This window comes from Grus americana, chromosome 1 (assembly GCF_028858705.1).
Source record: "Grus americana isolate bGruAme1 chromosome 1, bGruAme1.mat, whole genome shotgun sequence".
Lineage (NCBI taxonomy): Eukaryota > Metazoa > Chordata > Aves > Gruiformes > Gruidae > Grus > Grus americana.
In genome coordinates this window covers 132519130-132536929 of record NC_072852.1, presented here as the reverse complement: position 1 = coordinate 132536929, position 17800 = coordinate 132519130, and the positions used below count along the sequence as shown (strand labels likewise).

General features: G+C 40.4%; 1 protein-coding gene across 7 annotated transcripts in view; it reads left to right on the top strand.

Annotated features, from left to right (window-relative positions):
• The window catches only part of CNKSR2 (connector enhancer of kinase suppressor of Ras 2), a 232555-nt gene that overhangs the window by 35279 nt on the left and 179476 nt on the right, over positions 1-17800 (top strand). For all 7 annotated transcript variants that reach the window (XM_054820983.1, XM_054820942.1, XM_054820920.1 and 4 more), the window contains exons 2-3: positions 1723-1886; positions 14567-14769. In XM_054820983.1, the coding sequence (XP_054676958.1) occupies positions 1723-1886; positions 14567-14769 (367 nt within the window). The remainder of the gene's footprint in view (positions 1-1722; positions 1887-14566; positions 14770-17800) is intronic.

Genomic DNA, 17800 nt, shown 5'->3' with positions numbered 1-17800 from the left:
TGGGGTATCCTTGCCTGCAGTACCAACATGTTCCTCATGTGAGTCTCTTTGGAGGTGTGGCTACGCCCTAAAAGGGGTGAATGAGAACCAAAATGCAACAAAACCAGTTTCAGAGAAGCGTTATGCTATAAGCTGGCCCCCTCTGAGTCATCTGGGGCTCAGCAGTCAGATCGATCTTTTCTCCTCCACGTATCTTAAGGTTTTTCAGACATTTTGATTAGCAAGTAAAAATGTTCTTACTTCCTCACAACCTAATGAGCAGATGTCTTTTCAACATTAGGGAGAGAGATATGTGCTGGCTGGGACTGTTTGAAGACAACCATCAGAAAGGTGGTATCTCTCAAGAAGCTGCTAAATTAATGCATTCAGGTTTTTGTCAAATCCTGCTACTCAGTATCAATCATGTTGATCCATTGGAAGGTATTCAGACACAAATTTTAGATGGACCATCAAATACTCAAGAGTCTTCCTTATCCCCTTGGCACAGGGCTGCACACGCTGCAAAGCTTCCCCTTACTGGTCTGGCCCCTTAAGCAAAGATTGATGGGGAAAGGACGCATGATAGATCATCTCACGTTCTGCAGTGCTCTTTGCGCTGGGCAAAAATATGTAGTCAGCTGCATGTCGTTAGACTGACGCTCAAACTGAACAGCTAGAATAGGGATGGCCCCCAAAGCAGGACCTGGTCCTGTACAACCCTGCACTCGTCCGTGTCCTCAGCAAACGTGTTGCATGCACTTCTAGGATCTTTTTTGGCACAATGGGCCTGTTTCTGCTCCCCGATTACCGTGTTCTGGGGAGTGCATCCAGGTCTTGATGTGAGTGCCTTTTCACGCTCAGTAAGCATTTGTGTGTGGTGAGTGACTCCATACAGTTTCTGAACTGAGGTACATTGAGCTGGATCTGCTGCAGCAGTCGGGGCCCAGTTTATGCATTCACAGTGCTACCACCTTTGTTGTTCCCCAGAGCCCTTTGCAGCTTGTTTTGGGGGCTGGCATGATCTGTGAACTGTCAAGGAGCTGAGCAGGCTATGAACGGTCTTGGAGTAGGTGAGACGCTATGATGAGGCACTGCCATTTTGTGTGTCACTGCATGGGGCACTGTAGTCAAGAGTCCAGTGAAGAGATGGGTTCCTAGCTGAAGGTATCTGCAGCAGCCCCTCCTCGTCATGCGACCTACTATGGCAGAGGTATGCTGGGAGGGAGGTTAAGAGGCACTGGTAGCTAGTTACTTCTGGATATATGGCATTAAATATATTCACACTCCCATTATACCCCTAGAATTTGTCTCTGGTGCAAATGTTTTCCCTTGTTTCCAGTCTCTTACACTGCTGTAATAGCTAACAGCATCAGTTGATATATCCCTCCCCTTGTTTCTCCTCTCCCCTCCCTGATGTAAGGAGGCATTACTAAGGTACCTGTTATTAGGGACTGCCAGATAGGCATTCATAGCATAGTATACTACAAGAATTCAGAGCTCTGTTCAGGGTTCAGGAGTGGTTGGTATCATCCACAGGTGGAAAAGCTATGGCTGCCATAGCTCGACAAATGTTACGATTTCTGGATAGCATAAAAATTTGTGTCATATTGAAATATTTCTCTTAAAGATAGGACAAATATCCTCCATTGGCTTGATTTTTTTTTTGTTCCAGCTGATTTTGATTTCCTACGGCATTACAAAATGTTGGTAACTTTTGTCTTCCCTTCTGTCCTGTTTCTGCAGGTCTTGATGATTGCCTGCAGCAATACATAAAGAACTTTGAGAGAGAGAAGATTAGTGGTGACCAGCTACTGCGCATTACTCACCAAGAACTGGAAGACCTTGGAGTCACACGAATTGGCCATCAGGAGCTTATCTTGGAAGCAGTAGACTTGCTCTGCGCACTGGTAAACTTTCTGGGGCAAAAAAGGGAGGAGTGAATAATGTTTGCGTATTCACAGTTTGTGTAGTCAAATTTATAGACCTAAAGACTGTCTATGTAGTTCAAGAAACTCCTGACATGTAATGTATGAACAATTTAGCATTTTAAACCAGAGGCAAGATAAAGAGCAGTATCTACTGATAGGATAGTGCTTGTTAAATAAATTGGTATGAGAGATTTAAGGCTTGCATATCTGTCTTTATAGAAGAAAGGCTTATCTGAAATCACAAAAGGACTGGACTGGGTTTGGTTTGGAATGTAAAACAGTTATATATGTGAATGCAGTAATTGAGTGCCAGTTGCCCTTTACAAACAAAATGTCCTGATATTAACCATGTCATTTTTCAGTGATCCTTTCATGCAAAGTGTATTTTAGATTATTATTCAAGCTTGCTGAAACATAGCTGCTTGTATTTTACACTAGAAAGGATTAAATACTGAGATAATTATCTGATGTGTAAATAATGCATACGTCTTTGATGGAGCATACAGAGGGATTTTGGTAATGGTCTTTTCAGTCACGTTGCGTCATGCAAAACTGGGATTATCCCCTCAGTGAGGGGTGTGGTGCTGACTTCGCCCTTCTTATGAACTCTGTGTGTGCCTGTAAAGATTAGTGGTAGATTGGGCATATTGTCTGCTGTAGGAAGGATTGTGAATGGCTCTGCTAAGATGTACTTGACTGCCTAAAGTGGTGTTTTGTGGATTTTTAATGCGTACTACTTTTCCAAGCCTTGGAAGCAGCTTTAAGAAACCTGAATCCCAGTAGAGGCAATCAAAGATGGTAGGCTGAAAGGCTCTTCAGAAGGGCTTGTGGATTCTCAGTATGCAGCAGCTTTTCTGAATATCCTGTTGTTGCATCTTTGGGAGATAGATGTGAGGGGTAATGAAGAGAAGGGAGCGAAAAAGATAAATAAAAAATGCAAAAGGAGAAGTGAAAAAGGGGAGAAGATATTTTTCATACAGGAAGTCATTTGGTTTGAAACACATCTTAGATCCTCTTCTTTAGGGTAGTATTTCTAATAACGCTGCAGAGTGGCTCAGTGCAATAAGTTATCTCATCCATTTGTTTTTTAAATAATGGAAAGGATGCAATCCTAAAAAAAAAATTGCTACTGATATAGAAGGCAACATAAAGAGAGTTATTCACAAAGTGCTTTTCTCATCAGATGGTGCAAAAGGAAACAACAAAGTAAATACTTTAACTGAGACAAAATCTAAGTTACGGTGAACACTGATGACCATTCTTCTCAGGCACACAGGAAGACAGATTGTGGCTCTTTCAAAAATACCTATTTTCACAGCAAAAACCTTGTTTATTAGCTGAAATTTCTTTTTTTCCCAGGTATGTAATTACAGATGTTATCTTTAGACAAACAAACAGAACTTGTCTTTGTAGCTCCCTTATCTTAGGCAGAAGTGGATGGAACTAGGTTGAATATGAAATTAGGAATTTGTAGCAAAGGCTGACACTGCATCCTTAAGTCATGCAGCAAGTCTCTACCTTCCTGGTCCTTGTTGCACATACATTGTTGTCTGCTTTTCTGAGTTCATCTTCAAGAAAACTTCATCACTGAAACACAATAGCATGCGTTCAGATCACAGTTGCTAATTTAAGCTGAGGTTTTTGCAGTCTCACAATTGGCTCCTGATGTCTCCTCAGGGATACAAAATGTGATTGTTATATTGATTTTCGTGGGCTTAATTTGAATTTATTGTTCACCAATCAGATAAACCTCTTAGGAAATTTAATTCAGAGGTAATCCTTTTGGCTATACTGGCCCTATACTTACAGGCTTTCCTTCTTTTATTGCATCAGTAAGTATCTGCCCTGGTTAGTGCTTGCCCATTCTTCTGATTAGCCTCTAATGTTGACTGTATTGTTTAAGAGAACTTTAAGCCTGTGACTCCCCAATATAGGATAGCTGCTAGTGCAGGTAGTCACTGTGCAAGGTTTTTCTAAGGAAAATTATCTGGTTTTTTTTTTCCCTGTTTCACTGGAGTTTGACAGAGGTTTTGTGATAGAATTTGGCATGAGTTACAAGTGTATGATCCAGCTGAGTTAACATCTATTTGGATGCTGGAGATGATGAATGGCATGATGGGGTAGAAATAGTAATGGTAATTTTGCCCTGCAAGCATAATCCCTGATTGATTTTAAACTAATCATTAAAAAACAAAAGGATTGTCACTTCTGATTCTCCACCCCATTCTCTCTGGGTTAGCGAGTGATGACCTAAAATGTTTTTGGCATTGAGAACAATTGAGGGGGACAGAACCACCTCCCACTGTTCATTCCTGCTCCCACTCTGCAGGGGAAAGTTTCCAAGACAGAGTTGCCATCAATGAGGAGAGCTTCAGCAATGTTGATAGCTGATGCGTTTTAAGAGCTGCTTTCTTCCTGCCCCCCTTCCCAGCATTTTTGGGGGGTAGACTTCTGCTGCAGTTTCTGCCCTGTCAGCTGTGGACATGGCAAGTGGCAAACCAGCTGCTTGTGTTGCGTGCTGGTAGTTCACCAGGTGACATTTTCTTCCTGGAGGAAAGTGGAGAGCCTGAACAAGCATATTTGGCTGGTATGGAGAGAGCATGGGACCTCCTTAACTCAGGCGGAGGCTATGGAACAGTGCTAGATCGACAACTGCTTGCCACAGTATTATTTGGAACCAGTTATGATTGATAGCACTATTTAAAGGATGTTCTTTATTGATTTTTGACAGAAGGTAGGTGGGTGGCTATGGTCTTTCACAGTATTCCCCTCCTGTCATGAGCACTTGCAAAAAATGGATCCTCCAGTGTTTGTTAGCTGATCAGAGAACAAATGGTGGCCTGTGCTTCCATCTGAGAAGAGTCTCTCTTGGCTGTCAGCCTGCCATACTGTGCTCCTGACAGGAGAGCAAGCATCCTCGGGGTGAGATTCACAGGTTTTCTTTTCCTGTGGTGCTTCAGAGATGGAGGAATAATGATTTTGCCCAGCTGCTACTGCTGTTACAGGTCACACTTGCTGATAATGGTGGGGGCGTACATACCGCATACCATCACTGAAGCTGGACGTGCTCCAGGAGAGAGCGAGCAATGCAACTAATGTGGTTTGTCTCTTCCCTTTCTCCTTCAGTCTGTGATGGTGGGAGCATGTTCAATAGATTATCTTGCCTCGGTGCAGTTTTGTGTTTTATACAATCCTCGTGTCAGAAAGGGCAAGATAAATGAAATGTTCTCTGTGCTTAAAAGAAAGAAGTAGCGAGGTCTGTGATGGTATTTTGATGCTGCTAAGAGTTTGTTGCATGGTTTTTGATCAATCCTTGAGAAACCAGCATGACAGATGTATGCCTGTAGAGTTGTTCTGTTTCCAGCAAGGCATGTCTCTTGTCTTTCCCTTTCTGTTCAAACTGGGACATGAAACCGAGATCACACTGGTGGCACCAACAGGTAGATTCCTGCTTGATGTGGACATGCATGTTTATTCATGCTGACAAAATCTCAAAACTGTTTGAAAAACGGCAAACTAAGAAACTGCATGTCCAGCTCTAGAGATACAGGAGAAACTACTGAGTTAGGTATTGTGGTATTTTTTTCTCCAGGTTACTCCCAGGTAATAAAACATACACTTGTTCATCAATTGTAAAAATTACCACCCAGATCTAGCCTCCACATGATCCTTTTCAGGATATGTGTGGTGGTGAAGCTAGTCTAAGATTCCTTTACTTTTCATCAGTAAACAAACAGCAGTATAGCAGACCTTGATCCACATATAAATGTCATGAGCCTTGTTTCTTTGTTGATTGCTTTAAGAACTGGACATGAATGAACCATGCCAACAGAAAGTAAATTGACGAAAGATGGAGGTGATGCTTGTGAAAAGAGAAACGTATACTGAAGAAGAGATTACTTAGATAATGCCATCAGACTACTATATCAGTCTTCACGTTTGGAGTGCATCTGGGGGTCTTGTAGCTCCTGAAATACTCAACTGTGTTGCAGAAAGCAAAGAAATGCACGTAATTCTTTTTCCATCATCTGTCAGGAGATGGGGTTGCATTTATCAAAACTGGAAACGACCATATTTTGCTGAGTGTCCATGGACTCTACATTTTATGTCTCCTTGGTATCATATTTTTCCCAGAAAATGCTTCCCTTTGCCTCACTGCCTGGAGAATACAAAGACTGAAGACTGTACAGCCAAAGATTTCTTCCTCCATCTTTAAGAAAATTATCTAGTTTACCTGAAATATCACCACAATGCCTTGATGTATGAGGATTTTATTTTTGCTTTCCTTCTCCAAAATATCGTGTACATTTTGTTTGCAAGAAGATTAAATTAGTTTCATTTGATTTCGAACGTTTTCAAATATTTTTTAAAAGGAGACCTTAAATTGGGAAATATTTTGTTCTGGGAAGATAAGAATATTTAGAAAACTTGACAAATATATTTTGAATGCTTTAAAGTTTTCCTTAAACAAAGAACTTAATAAAGTCCCTGTGAATTTACAAAATACCTCTTTGGGGAATCTGCATTTGTATAGAATAGAGTTTGGTTAAAAAACAAAACAGTTTTTGCTTTGTACAGCATACTGGTTTTAGTACTGGTTTCATGCTAGTTATTTAAATCTGCTGTGGCTACACAGGAATTTATTATACACTGTATATTTGAATCTGTAAAGCTAGAAGATTGCAGCAGATGAAATAGCATTATTATTTGGCAGAGAAAACATTGGTGTGCACTAACAGCATGAAATTACTTATCATTTACCACTAACACAAAACATTTATATGCAAATGAATGTAAAAAATAGACCTACTTTACCCATGAATGATTCGATTCCTCTTAAGAATTATGCCTTTTATCTTCATCTTCTTGCCATTTCTCACACAGAAATGCTTTCCTCTGCCCTTATCACTAGTCAGATCTTGAAAGTACTTTTGTCAGTAATAGTGAATATTAGACTTAATCACCGTAGTGCTAAATGAGGAAGACTTCATTTCAGTATGGAGGTTTGTCTGTACTGGAGTTGGGATTTATTGTTAATATTCTGCATGCTCATAGCAGAAAAATTACTTACCCTTTTTCCTATTGCCCTTTGCAAGTTAAAGTTCTGCTTATATATCATCTGCCTTCAGCCCCGGCTAACTTAACTGCAGAGGGGGAAATCCTGAAGTCCCTCACCAGATCAATAAAGCTAAGGAGTTAAAGGGTTTCTGATAGCTCATATAGATCATGCTGGAAATGTTCGTTGCTGTTGTTAGTAGATCTTTCATACAGAACTGCAGTAAACCCTGCGGTGTGGCAAAGGCTGTAAATACGTCTGTATGCAAAGGGTGAATGTCCTTCTTCCCACCCACCTCAAGAATCAGTTACGGATCCCAGATACTTTTTTTAGTCTCTTTTTTCTTTGGGCTGTTTGGAGTTTTGGGCAAGTATGAAATACATGCCCTGGTTTGAGTTGGAAGGGACCTTTAAAGATCCAACCCCCTAGTTAAAAGTACACTAGTTAAAAGGGCTGTTACAATGTAAAATGTTTTAAAGAGGTAGTGTGTTCATAACAATCTACGTATTTCCTGTTTTTTTTTTTCTTTTGAAACTGCTGATTAGCTATTTAGGACTTTGTGAAATGCGTGTAACTGAATATGTAACTGGTAGTTTGAATCCTGGAGAAATAAGAGCACTTGGCTGGCTAGGGTCAAAATTACATGAAAAAGTAGAAAAACAAAAAAATAATGAGCACTTGGTCTTGCAGAGTCTGCTGATTGAATAAGAGTAAGAAGAATAGTTTATATAATTGCTCTATTAGTGCTACAAAGCATGACCAGGGCTTGGCTTTTTGATGTATTGCTTGATTGTGCTGTAGAAAAAGGAGGGCGTTTTTCTCAGGAAAGGGGATGCTGCTGCTGCTGCTGATGATTATGAATCTTTCCCGGGTTCTGCAGGGCAGTAAGTATTGTGCACCTGAGTTTTTTCTGATTGTAGACATTTAGGACAAATATTTATACTCTTTGAAACCATTTGCCTTTTAATCAGTGTATATTTAATAATTGCAGTAAATTATAAGTGTCATTGGAGCTATCTGGCTTTTTCTCCTTATCTACTAATTCTGTGTTTATGAAACAGATGTGTAAGGATCATGTGTTGTGCACTTCTAAATTACCCCATATGTCAGTGCTATTTGAAGGAGAGATAACCTTAGTGTTGGCATTTTGTGATGCTGGAAGTAGGACTGTTAGAAATATATGTTGTAGGCAGATCTGATGAGGTATAGAGTTACATAAGGCACCTTCCATATGACAAGCTGTGTTCTCCGTTGCTGGCAGCTTTGGGCTGGTAAGCTATCTGCCTCATGCTTTGTGGGATGTGTTTAGCCAAATGTTTTGGAGAATGAGGTTCAGATGCATTTTGTTCATTTTTAAAAACAACTTTGGAGACAAAGGTTGGCATTTTTCTTGGCAAATTTTTGGCTGTCCCAAATTTCGAGGTGTGGTTTTGAAATGACTGCCATGTGCTGTGGTATTCATGTGATGCTGTTTTGATTATTCATTTAAAAACTTCCCCAGGCTTCCAGAGAACTCAGAACTCTGTGAACTTTACTGTTTCCAGGGTGCTTGCTTAAAAGCAATAAATATTACATACAAAAATGATGGTCAAGAATTAAATATGGAAGATGAAAGTAGTGAAAAATAGTGAGGAGCTTGCCTGAGGTTATCTTAAGTCCATTTCTTAGCAGTCATATACTATTCTTACCTAAAACTCCTGCGTTCAGTCTGTGAATAACTGGAAAAGGACTTTTTAAAAAGTTGCATTAGAGATAAAACTTACGATTTCCCCCTTTTGACTGTTAACCATGTTACTGAGAGATATCAGGCATAACTGAGAAGTTACATTTCTTTATACATAATTTATTATGCACTGCACATAATTTATTACATAGTACAGCTATCTGGACTATAATATTTGTCTTTTCAAAAGGTTGCCATTTTTTCCCTTCTTTATGAAATAATGTTTTTGTGTGTGGCAACAAATATTTGCCAAAGAAAAATAAACGTTTACCTTCTGTAGTTTATACAGTCGTGGTTGCCTTCTCCAGAGGGGCAGCACAAATTAATCGATGTAAGCACTGCTATCTGCAGTGGAGAAACTTCTCTGCCTGGAGAAACTGGTTTTATTTTCCTTTTGCCCCCAAGCACCAGTGTTACAGTAGTATCTTCAGTTCCCATCTTGTGTCTCTTCAGTAAGAGTTAGTGCTGGTTGCTGTATGCCTTTTGCTCCACGTGGTTTCCAGCAGCTTTCTGGGCTGAAAGAGAAGAAACAGTTATTTAGGGAGGTAGGCAGAGGGGCCATATGCTCATTTCTCTATCTTGGATTGTTTGTAGAAGTCGAATGATGCCCTTGAACTTAATGTGGCCTTTGTGCTTGGAGATGTAGAGGCATTTTTGGTTGCATAGAAGTTGTGATGAAGACATCCTTTCTGGGGGATTTCTGGATTTAACAGGACTGTGGCTATGTCTGTATTGCATATTGTGGTGTGTTTATGTCCGGACTTCTTTTGATATCTGAGCTTGGCTTTTTTAGTTAGCTCAGATGTCTTTGGACTTGCAACTGGCAGCATAAAAATACCCTAAACTAAAGGTCTCAGCAGCTTCTTGACACCCTGTCTGAGCCTGCAGAGATAGTTAGCTCCGTATGAGTTAGCAACACTTTATTTTTTAACCTATGTTAGCAGTGTGGGGTGGACCTCCCTGCTAACAGGAGTTAAGTGAATTTAATGCAGAAAAGAGATGAAACAAGCTCTGATTTATTTTTTTTTTTTAACTGGAGTGGGGAGGGGGAATGAACAACTAATGAGCATTGATCAAGCTAATCCAAAAAAAGTTCATTTTACTTCCAAAGCTGGGTTACCAAACTCTCTTCCTACCCTGTTGTGCTGGTGCAAGGATGGGCTGGCAGAGGAACTAGACTGGCTCCCCGCACAAAAAAAAAAGCAAACCTCATCAGCGGTGATTAGAGCTGCTGCTTGTCAGCATGTGAAGAAAAGAGCTGCAATTCATCACTCTCACTGTCATGTGAAGCCACAGAAAAGTAATTAGCAGGTAAAATGTCTATTAATAGCTCCCACCACCTTTAGTTTGAACACCTGCTGACAAGCTATTACTCTGTGTAGCTTAGCTTCATCAAGTTCTTGTTTTGTGATTGCCAGAAGAGACTCCATTAGAGCCATTTCTGTTGAGGCGGGGTGTCTCTGAAGAGACTCTTGCTCTGTGGCCTCTTGTTGAGAAAGCGGATGCATAGACTTGCTTCGCTTCTCGTCATCTCTACAAGCATGCAGAGATTTCTTTGTGGCTCTTTCAGTGACTGTGAATTTATTTTGGCTAATGAAAGCAGCGTAACTTGTGTTAGTGCTGGCTAAATGCGGAGAAGGGGAAAACAAAGAATTTTCTCCTTTGCCTGCAATTATCTTCTTATGTTGCTTGAAAATGAATGCAGTGTATTTCTAAGAAAACCATATTGTTAATAGTATCGTATCACATATAAAGTATGATTAAACTTGGCAGTTATTATTTCGCAAGCTTTTTTCCAGTGTTAGAACATGCAACTCTTTGTTCGTTTTTAATGTGGGCCAGAAATATTAGTGATAAACAAAGTGGGGATTTTGTTAGCTTGGCTGCTGTTTTAGGATCCTTCTACTTGAAGGCTTCAATAAACACAGCTGCCCAAAAATATATTCTGCCTGAAATTTATCTCTGTATTTTCCATCCCTGACTTTATCTGTCTCATATTACAGGTGGAGGCTTTACCAAAATCAGTGCCATTCCTCATGTAAGACTGGATTTTATATGCAGCTTAGGCATTACATTTGTGCCTCATTTTATTTATGTTAAATCAAACACACATATTTGATGGATATGTGTGAAAATAGACTTTGTATCTGTTAATGTTGTCTCTTCCTTTCCACATATCTGATGGCCAAAAAAGACATCTGAAAAAGAATATGTCTGTAGGTGGCCGTCCCTTGAAATGTTAACAGGAGGCCACCAAGCTTTTATAGGAATTGATTTTCCAAAGAAGCATATACATAAATGCACCCTATTTTCTTGTTGTAGAATACATTTTTGAGTATCGTTTTGCTCGATACGCAGTGTTCAAAATTGCTTTTACTTTCTGGTGGGACTGGAGGCCTGTACACTGCCTGTCGGGGTTCCCGCTGTGGCAGGCATGGCACACCAGCGCAGGCTGGTACCTAGCACCCCTCTCTGAGTGCATGAGGTACAGATGAGGTGACGAAGCCGGGGAGGGAGGAAGAGAAAGAGGTGAAATAATTTGGGGTTGTCGAGGAGGAGCGTTGGTGTCCAGCCTGGGCCTCAGCGTGGTCTCCCTCAGCCGTGGGCCCTGCATGCGGCCTGGCTGGGGAGGTGAGCGGGTGCCAGGGTCTGGCGAGTTCCTTCCCCACGCCCACCCCTGCCTTAGTTTACCTCACGTGGTTTGAAAGCGAGTGCGGTATTTGGGTAATCGCACTCAGCTTCTTGGGAACAGCCTCCTGAATTAAGATGTTCAACATTTCGGTGTGTCAGAAAGAAGGAAACCCTGTGAGGAGCCCTGTGGCCAGCCTGTGATTGGCAGTTTTTCTCCTGGTATTTGGGGGAGGTGAGCGCCATGTTGCACGGGTGTTATGGGGCTCGCTTGTGGTGGGCTTTTGGTTTGGCTGATCCGTAAGACTTTTTATGTGACATATCTTTCATCCTGAATGTCTTTCATTTGTTTCTTCCCCTGTTAATATTGCCAAAATGAGCTAGATGCTCAAGAAGCAGCATGAAAAAAGAACAAACTTGGTATTTTTTTCCAACTTACTCCTACCCAATCCTCAGTCTCCATCGTGCTCTCTCAGCCACAGCAACCACAAAAAAATGCAGCAAAAACAAATTTACTTTTATCTGATGTGTATCTCTTTAATTTGGACTGATTTAATAAGTTATTAGTTATGAGCCGTTTAGCTGCATAATAAAGTACATTTTACTGTTCCATCCTAATTTATTGCTTTCATCTTGTAATTTTTTATTTATAACCTAACTCCATCTGTTGTATAATTGCTATCGAATATTTACATGGTGGAAAAGTCATTGCCCAAACAGTTTGTCAAGTTGGGAACTGAGCGTGGTGGCAGAGGGTGGCGCCTATGCAGAAATTGCGCAGTTGAGAAACACGCCTGCAAAGCCTTCCATGTCCAAAATTTGGAAAGTAGAGATTTTTAAAATGCAGCCTTAGCATATGGTCACTTCCCCCTTAAGCTGAGTCCCAAAGTGCATCCTTTGCTGTGGAAAGATGACTGTCATTTTGGCAGCTCCCTTACAAAGCGTGTTCAGTTTACAAGTACAGAGAGGGGCTGGCTGGGAGACTGCAGACAAGCCATGTGCTGAAGTCTCTCCTTTCCACGATGCTCTCTCTTTGCTTGGGAACGGATGTTGTGGGAGTGCTGGGGGCTCACTGGAGCTGGCTTCAGTGTAATCTTCCTGCAGTCCTTGTATAATTAAAGAGATTAAGTTCATTTAGTAGATGGTTCAACAAGGCTAAGTCCCAGGTCCTGCACTTGGGTCACAACAACCCTATGTAACGCTACAGGCTTGGGGAAGAGCGGCTGGAAAGCTGCCCAGAAGAAAAGGACTTTGGGGTGTTGGTTGACAGCCAGCTGAATACGAGCCAGCAGTGTGCCCAGGTGGCCAAGAAGGCCAACAGCATCCTGGCTTGTATCAGAAATAGTGTGGCCAGCAGGACTAGGGAAGTGATTGTTCCCCTGTACTCGGCACTGGTGAGGCCGCACCTCGAGTGCTGTGTTCAGTTTTGGGCCCTTCACTACAAGAAGGACATTGAGGTGCTGGAGCGTGTCCAGAGAAGGGCAACAAAGCTGGCGAAGGGTCCAGAGCAGAAGTCTTATGAGGAACGGCTGAGGGAACTGGGGTTTTTTAGCTTGGAGAAAAGGAGGCTGAAGGGAGACCTTATCGCTCTCTACAACTACCTGAAAGGAGGTTGTAGCCAGGTGGGTGTCAGTCTCTTCTCCCAAGTACCAAGTGATAGGACAAGAGGAAATGTCCTCAAGTTGCACCTGAGGAGGTTTATTTTGGGTATTAGGAAAAATTTCTTCAGGGAAAGGGTTGTCAATCATTGGACCAGGCTGCCCAGGGAAGTAGTTGAGTCACCATCCCTGGAGCTATTTAAAAGATGTGTAGATGTGGTGCTTAGGGACATGGTTTAGTGGTGGACTTGGCAGTGTTAGGTTAGTGGTTGGACCTGATGATCTTAAAGGTCTTTTCCAACCTAAACAATTCTATGATTCTATGGTTTGGATTAGGGGCATGACAACTGCTGTAAATAATACACCCCCACACTCCGTTTCCTATAGCAAAAAAGACTAAAGTAAATAAGTTTTAGCAGTCTTAAATTAGCATTGGGAAATATATCCCTTCTTCCCTCTCTTCTCATTGTGGACAGACTAGCATGGGGACCAGTGGGCCTGGGATGAGAGCTGGTGAGGATGGGATGTCGTTAGGAATTAGATTTTTTTGTATGCAGCTGAGGGACTTTCTGCATCCTACTTCATCATCATTTGTGGTAGGAAATGGTTCACCTTTGATAGTAAGTAGCCCTTTCCATTGTCAACTGAACAAGTTGTGAGCACCCCATGTTATAACCCTCTGATGTGGTTATGGTGAGGAGCACCTTCAGCAGTCCCATCTTTCTCTTACAGGAATAGTAAGCTCAAGTCTATGCAGTTGCTTATTCCTCTACAAAGGCAAAAGAAGATCTTTTGAAATAACTCTTATTCTTTGCATTTGTGAGGAAAACAAATCTATTCTAGAAATAACAAATCACTGATAGTTCTATATTATACTGTAATTGAACGTTAAATTAGGGCATTCTCTAGTGCAAGAGAGCACTGTTGTTTCAGCAACATTTGTATATTTGAAGGATTTTCAAGTACTATTTATTAATATTTCTGCTTAATTATTTCTGTCTCTGCTGCACAGCTGAGGACCGTAATTTAAGTTTAAGGGATTGACTCTGAAATGGAAGCAAAGTTTACAACTTGACTTTAAAAAGGCAGCACGGACATTGAGCAGAGCAACACTGTGTTCTCTGGTTTGTGATTCTGGTGGTCCTTTACTGCTAACAAGAATAAAAAAAAGGTAGTGAACATGCTTCCTTCACTGAAACCAACAAAAGCAATTTGGTGTCACACTGTGTCCATACAGTGTACTTCTGGTAGTTGCAAGCCCTCTTGCCTGACGTGATCTTAGGAATCAGTGTGAGTACGGACACACCCTAATGCCCACAGACTGATCCCTAACCATCAGATCTACTGAGAGTGATGCACTGCTTTGAAAATCAGTCTTCCAGACTAGGGTTTTTCTTCATTTTGAGATGTTTTTCTTAGTGCACTTAAAACCAGCTAAAAGATCACTCATAATTTTGCTCTTCTTTTGTTCTATTTTTATGCACTTTAGAAACAGAACATACCATACATTTAAAAACTAATGAGTGGGTGTATTTCTACCTTAATTATTAGGAATGGTTAAGTTTTGAAGCAGAAGAGCAGTCTTGCTGTTCTCGGTACTTCATGTTCAGCTGCAAAGCTAACTTTTCTTTTCTTTGTCTTTTTTTCAATGCAGAACTACGGTTTGGAAACAGAAAATCTAAAAACCCTTTCTCACAAACTGAATGCATCTGCGAAAAATCTGCAGAACTTCATCACTGGGAGGAGGAGGAGTGGTCACTATGATGGAAGGACCAGCCGCAAATTACCGAATGATTTTCTGACATCAGTAGTGGATCTGATTGGAGCAGCTAAAAGTCTGCTGGCTTGGTTGGACAGGTAAAATCTCCCAAATGTGTCACAGGTAACCAGTTCACACACACACACAAACCTCAACTTCTTTATGAAATGTAATGTAGACATTGAAACCGAAGCAGAATTCATTTACAAATTCTGAGGGAGAGTTTGTAGCAATTTTTTCTTGTCAAGTCAGCGTGGAATTCAGATAGCATTTCAGTGCTTCTAAATGCACTGCAACCCTACAGATCTCTGGAAATACAATATAGCAATAGGATGGCATCATTAGGTCATATACATATTTTCTTATTAATATAGAACACCACTTTGACCTGCATAACTCAGATTCATTGCTCTGATAGTGTCAAATTCACAAAACTGTCATCATACTTTTTATTATATAGGTGTCAATATATACTTCCATTGTGTGTGTGTGTAAACATGCATGTTGCATTTTAGGATTTTTTTAAATTGCAGTGGAATATCTCTGAAACTGTAGATACAACTGGAACTGTCTTGTAGTTTTACCTCTATCACCTAGGAAGTATGTGGGACCAGGACTTCAGTGCTCTCCTTTGCTATATCTGTAGTGACATTTTTCTAATGATAACAAGAGTAATATGAAGGTATCTAAGATGATCATTGAAACTCCTAAAGTAGTTAACGTTAGTCTATCTGTATGTCTTTATAAAATGCATCACACTGCATTTTTATCAGCAAAAATAAAATGCTTATCTTGATTTAAAGGTGTATCTTATTTTGTATCCAGCAGCTGAAGTTTTGTTCAGAGTATGATCTTTTTGTAATTCTTTAAATCCAACAGAAGTGTTTGGATTTACTGGTCTGGGTTTTGTTGTGTTTCATTTTCCTGAGGAAAACTGGCTTCTTTCCCATAAATGATTTTCATATGAAAAGTTTAGGGAAGGCATGAATCTTTTCCATTTCTTAAACTGAACTGCAAACTCTTTCTTTTGTTCAACAGACTGCAGCTACCACTGCTGCTTCTTTTCTTCTCCCTTTCTAGCCTTCCCCCAAGTTTCAAAACTGGAGTACCTAAAGTTGGGGTCCTAAATTTCTATTTAGATATTTAACATTAAATGTGCAGAGAAGCAATGCAATCTCATAGAAAGAGTTTAGTATTGAGACTTGAAAAATTGGGAATATATTTTTAGCTCTGCCTCTGGCCTGTTGTTGTTGCTTGGAAGACCTGTAGGCTTCACTTTTTCTCCCTGCAAATCATTTTTGACAGAGAACAGCATATCATACTGGCTTTTAAAACAGAAGGAACAGTAGAAAAACATGTTCTTTTGCATAGGCAGATCAATGATTGCTCCTTCTTTCTATTTAGAAATAACCTTGATTGTTTTCTCATCGGAATTGTGGGTGATGGATAAAGACTGTTAGTTACAAAGTTGAGACAATTTTTTCTGTATAAAATAGTCTGGTGTTAAAAAGTAACCTTTCACATATATACATTTAACACATTGAAAAACAAGTTACAAGTTTTGGTATTTTAGTATGAATTTAGTAGTTGTTCTTCAGGAAGAAAGTAGTTGTTGATGCTAGGAAACATCTGCATTCGAGCACTCATATGTCACTGCAGTACTGTGCGCTGTGTCCAAATGATGCACTTTCAGTATTAAAAGACAAATCCAGTCTCAGGAATTTATTTGTAGCTCAGAATCGTGTTGAGAATTACCTCTTAGTAAAATTATGTTTATAAAGGCAGCTATATTGTATTTGTCAGAGATAATTCTGTTAGCAGGTTTTAGTGTTGGTGGGGGAAGATCTCTGAAATAATTTCTAAACCCATGCATATCAATTCTACTCCCAGTAAAATGCAAAATGACTTTTGCATTTATCTGAAATGACAGCTAATCAGATCCAGGACTTCTAAGAAGTTAAAAATGAGAACAGTTGTGATGGTAGCCCTCTTTTAGCAATGTTTTCTTTAGTGTCCAAATACGGCTTCCTAGAAGTGATATTTTAATTTCATTCAGGTTTCTGGGATCTGTGTAGCTTAAACACCTGGTTCTGGCAAATGCTTTCTGTAGCATTTTAAGACTTTTTTGATTTATGTGGGTGTGGGGTTTTTTTAGTTCAGTTTGTTCTTCCCTCTTTCTGAAGCCCCCAAATTAGGATGAAGGCAGGCCAATGACTGCGTTTTTCTCAGGAAGTGGGAACATCTGGAGACTGATAGGATTCTGCTTATTATACTCCTTCTAAGAAGCTATTGGGGCCACTAGAGGGAGATAGAAAGATTTTAAAAATAAAATATTTAAAGTCAGGAATATGGATTTAGTTTTATTCTGCACAGCTGTTACTATTAAATCTGGGCCCCAAAGCTTAGTTTTTTGGTTGGTTTCTAACACCAGTTCCATCTCTAGGGCGTGAGAGAGGGCAGAGCAAACCATTAGGAGGAATAAAGTTATCCTCCCCATTGTAAGATCCGCACTAGGCTGCCCCTGTGCAGTGTTTTGCAGGTCACATCGGGAAAAAGCAGCTAGCAGCAGCTCTAACTTGCATAGAAATGCAATGATGTGGGTTTTATGTGTAGGGAATGGTGATGACTCTATACGACTTGTGCTTCACTTGCTGCTCTAGCGAGCTCTCTTTTTTTACAATATGTCTGTAAGACACTTACAATCTATAAGGACCTCCTTAGGCCAGGCACAATTATCAAAAGGAGTGCGAGAGTTGTGGTTTGCTGACTTACTTTCACTGTGGCTCTTGCAGTGGCACTGTGCAGGGCCGATCCAAGGACACTTTTTGTTCCAGGTCTCTGCCTGGAGCAGTCCTACTTCCAGATGTATGTCAGAGATTGAATTTTACTGAGAATTAGGGTAGCTTTTATTGCTAGGCTTTAAAAGTCTTCTGGTTTAGTTTCATTTAGGAACTGGAAAACTTAGTAGAGAATTCTAGCTATTTTTCAAAAGACGTTGGCTGATGATTTTGAGGAGCATGAAATAGCTCTTCAATAGCGTCCTGTAAAGAAACTGTCAGCACACTAATAGATCATGCCCTTAAACTGTTTAGACTATTTTTAACTTCCTGTTACTTTCTCAGCCCACAA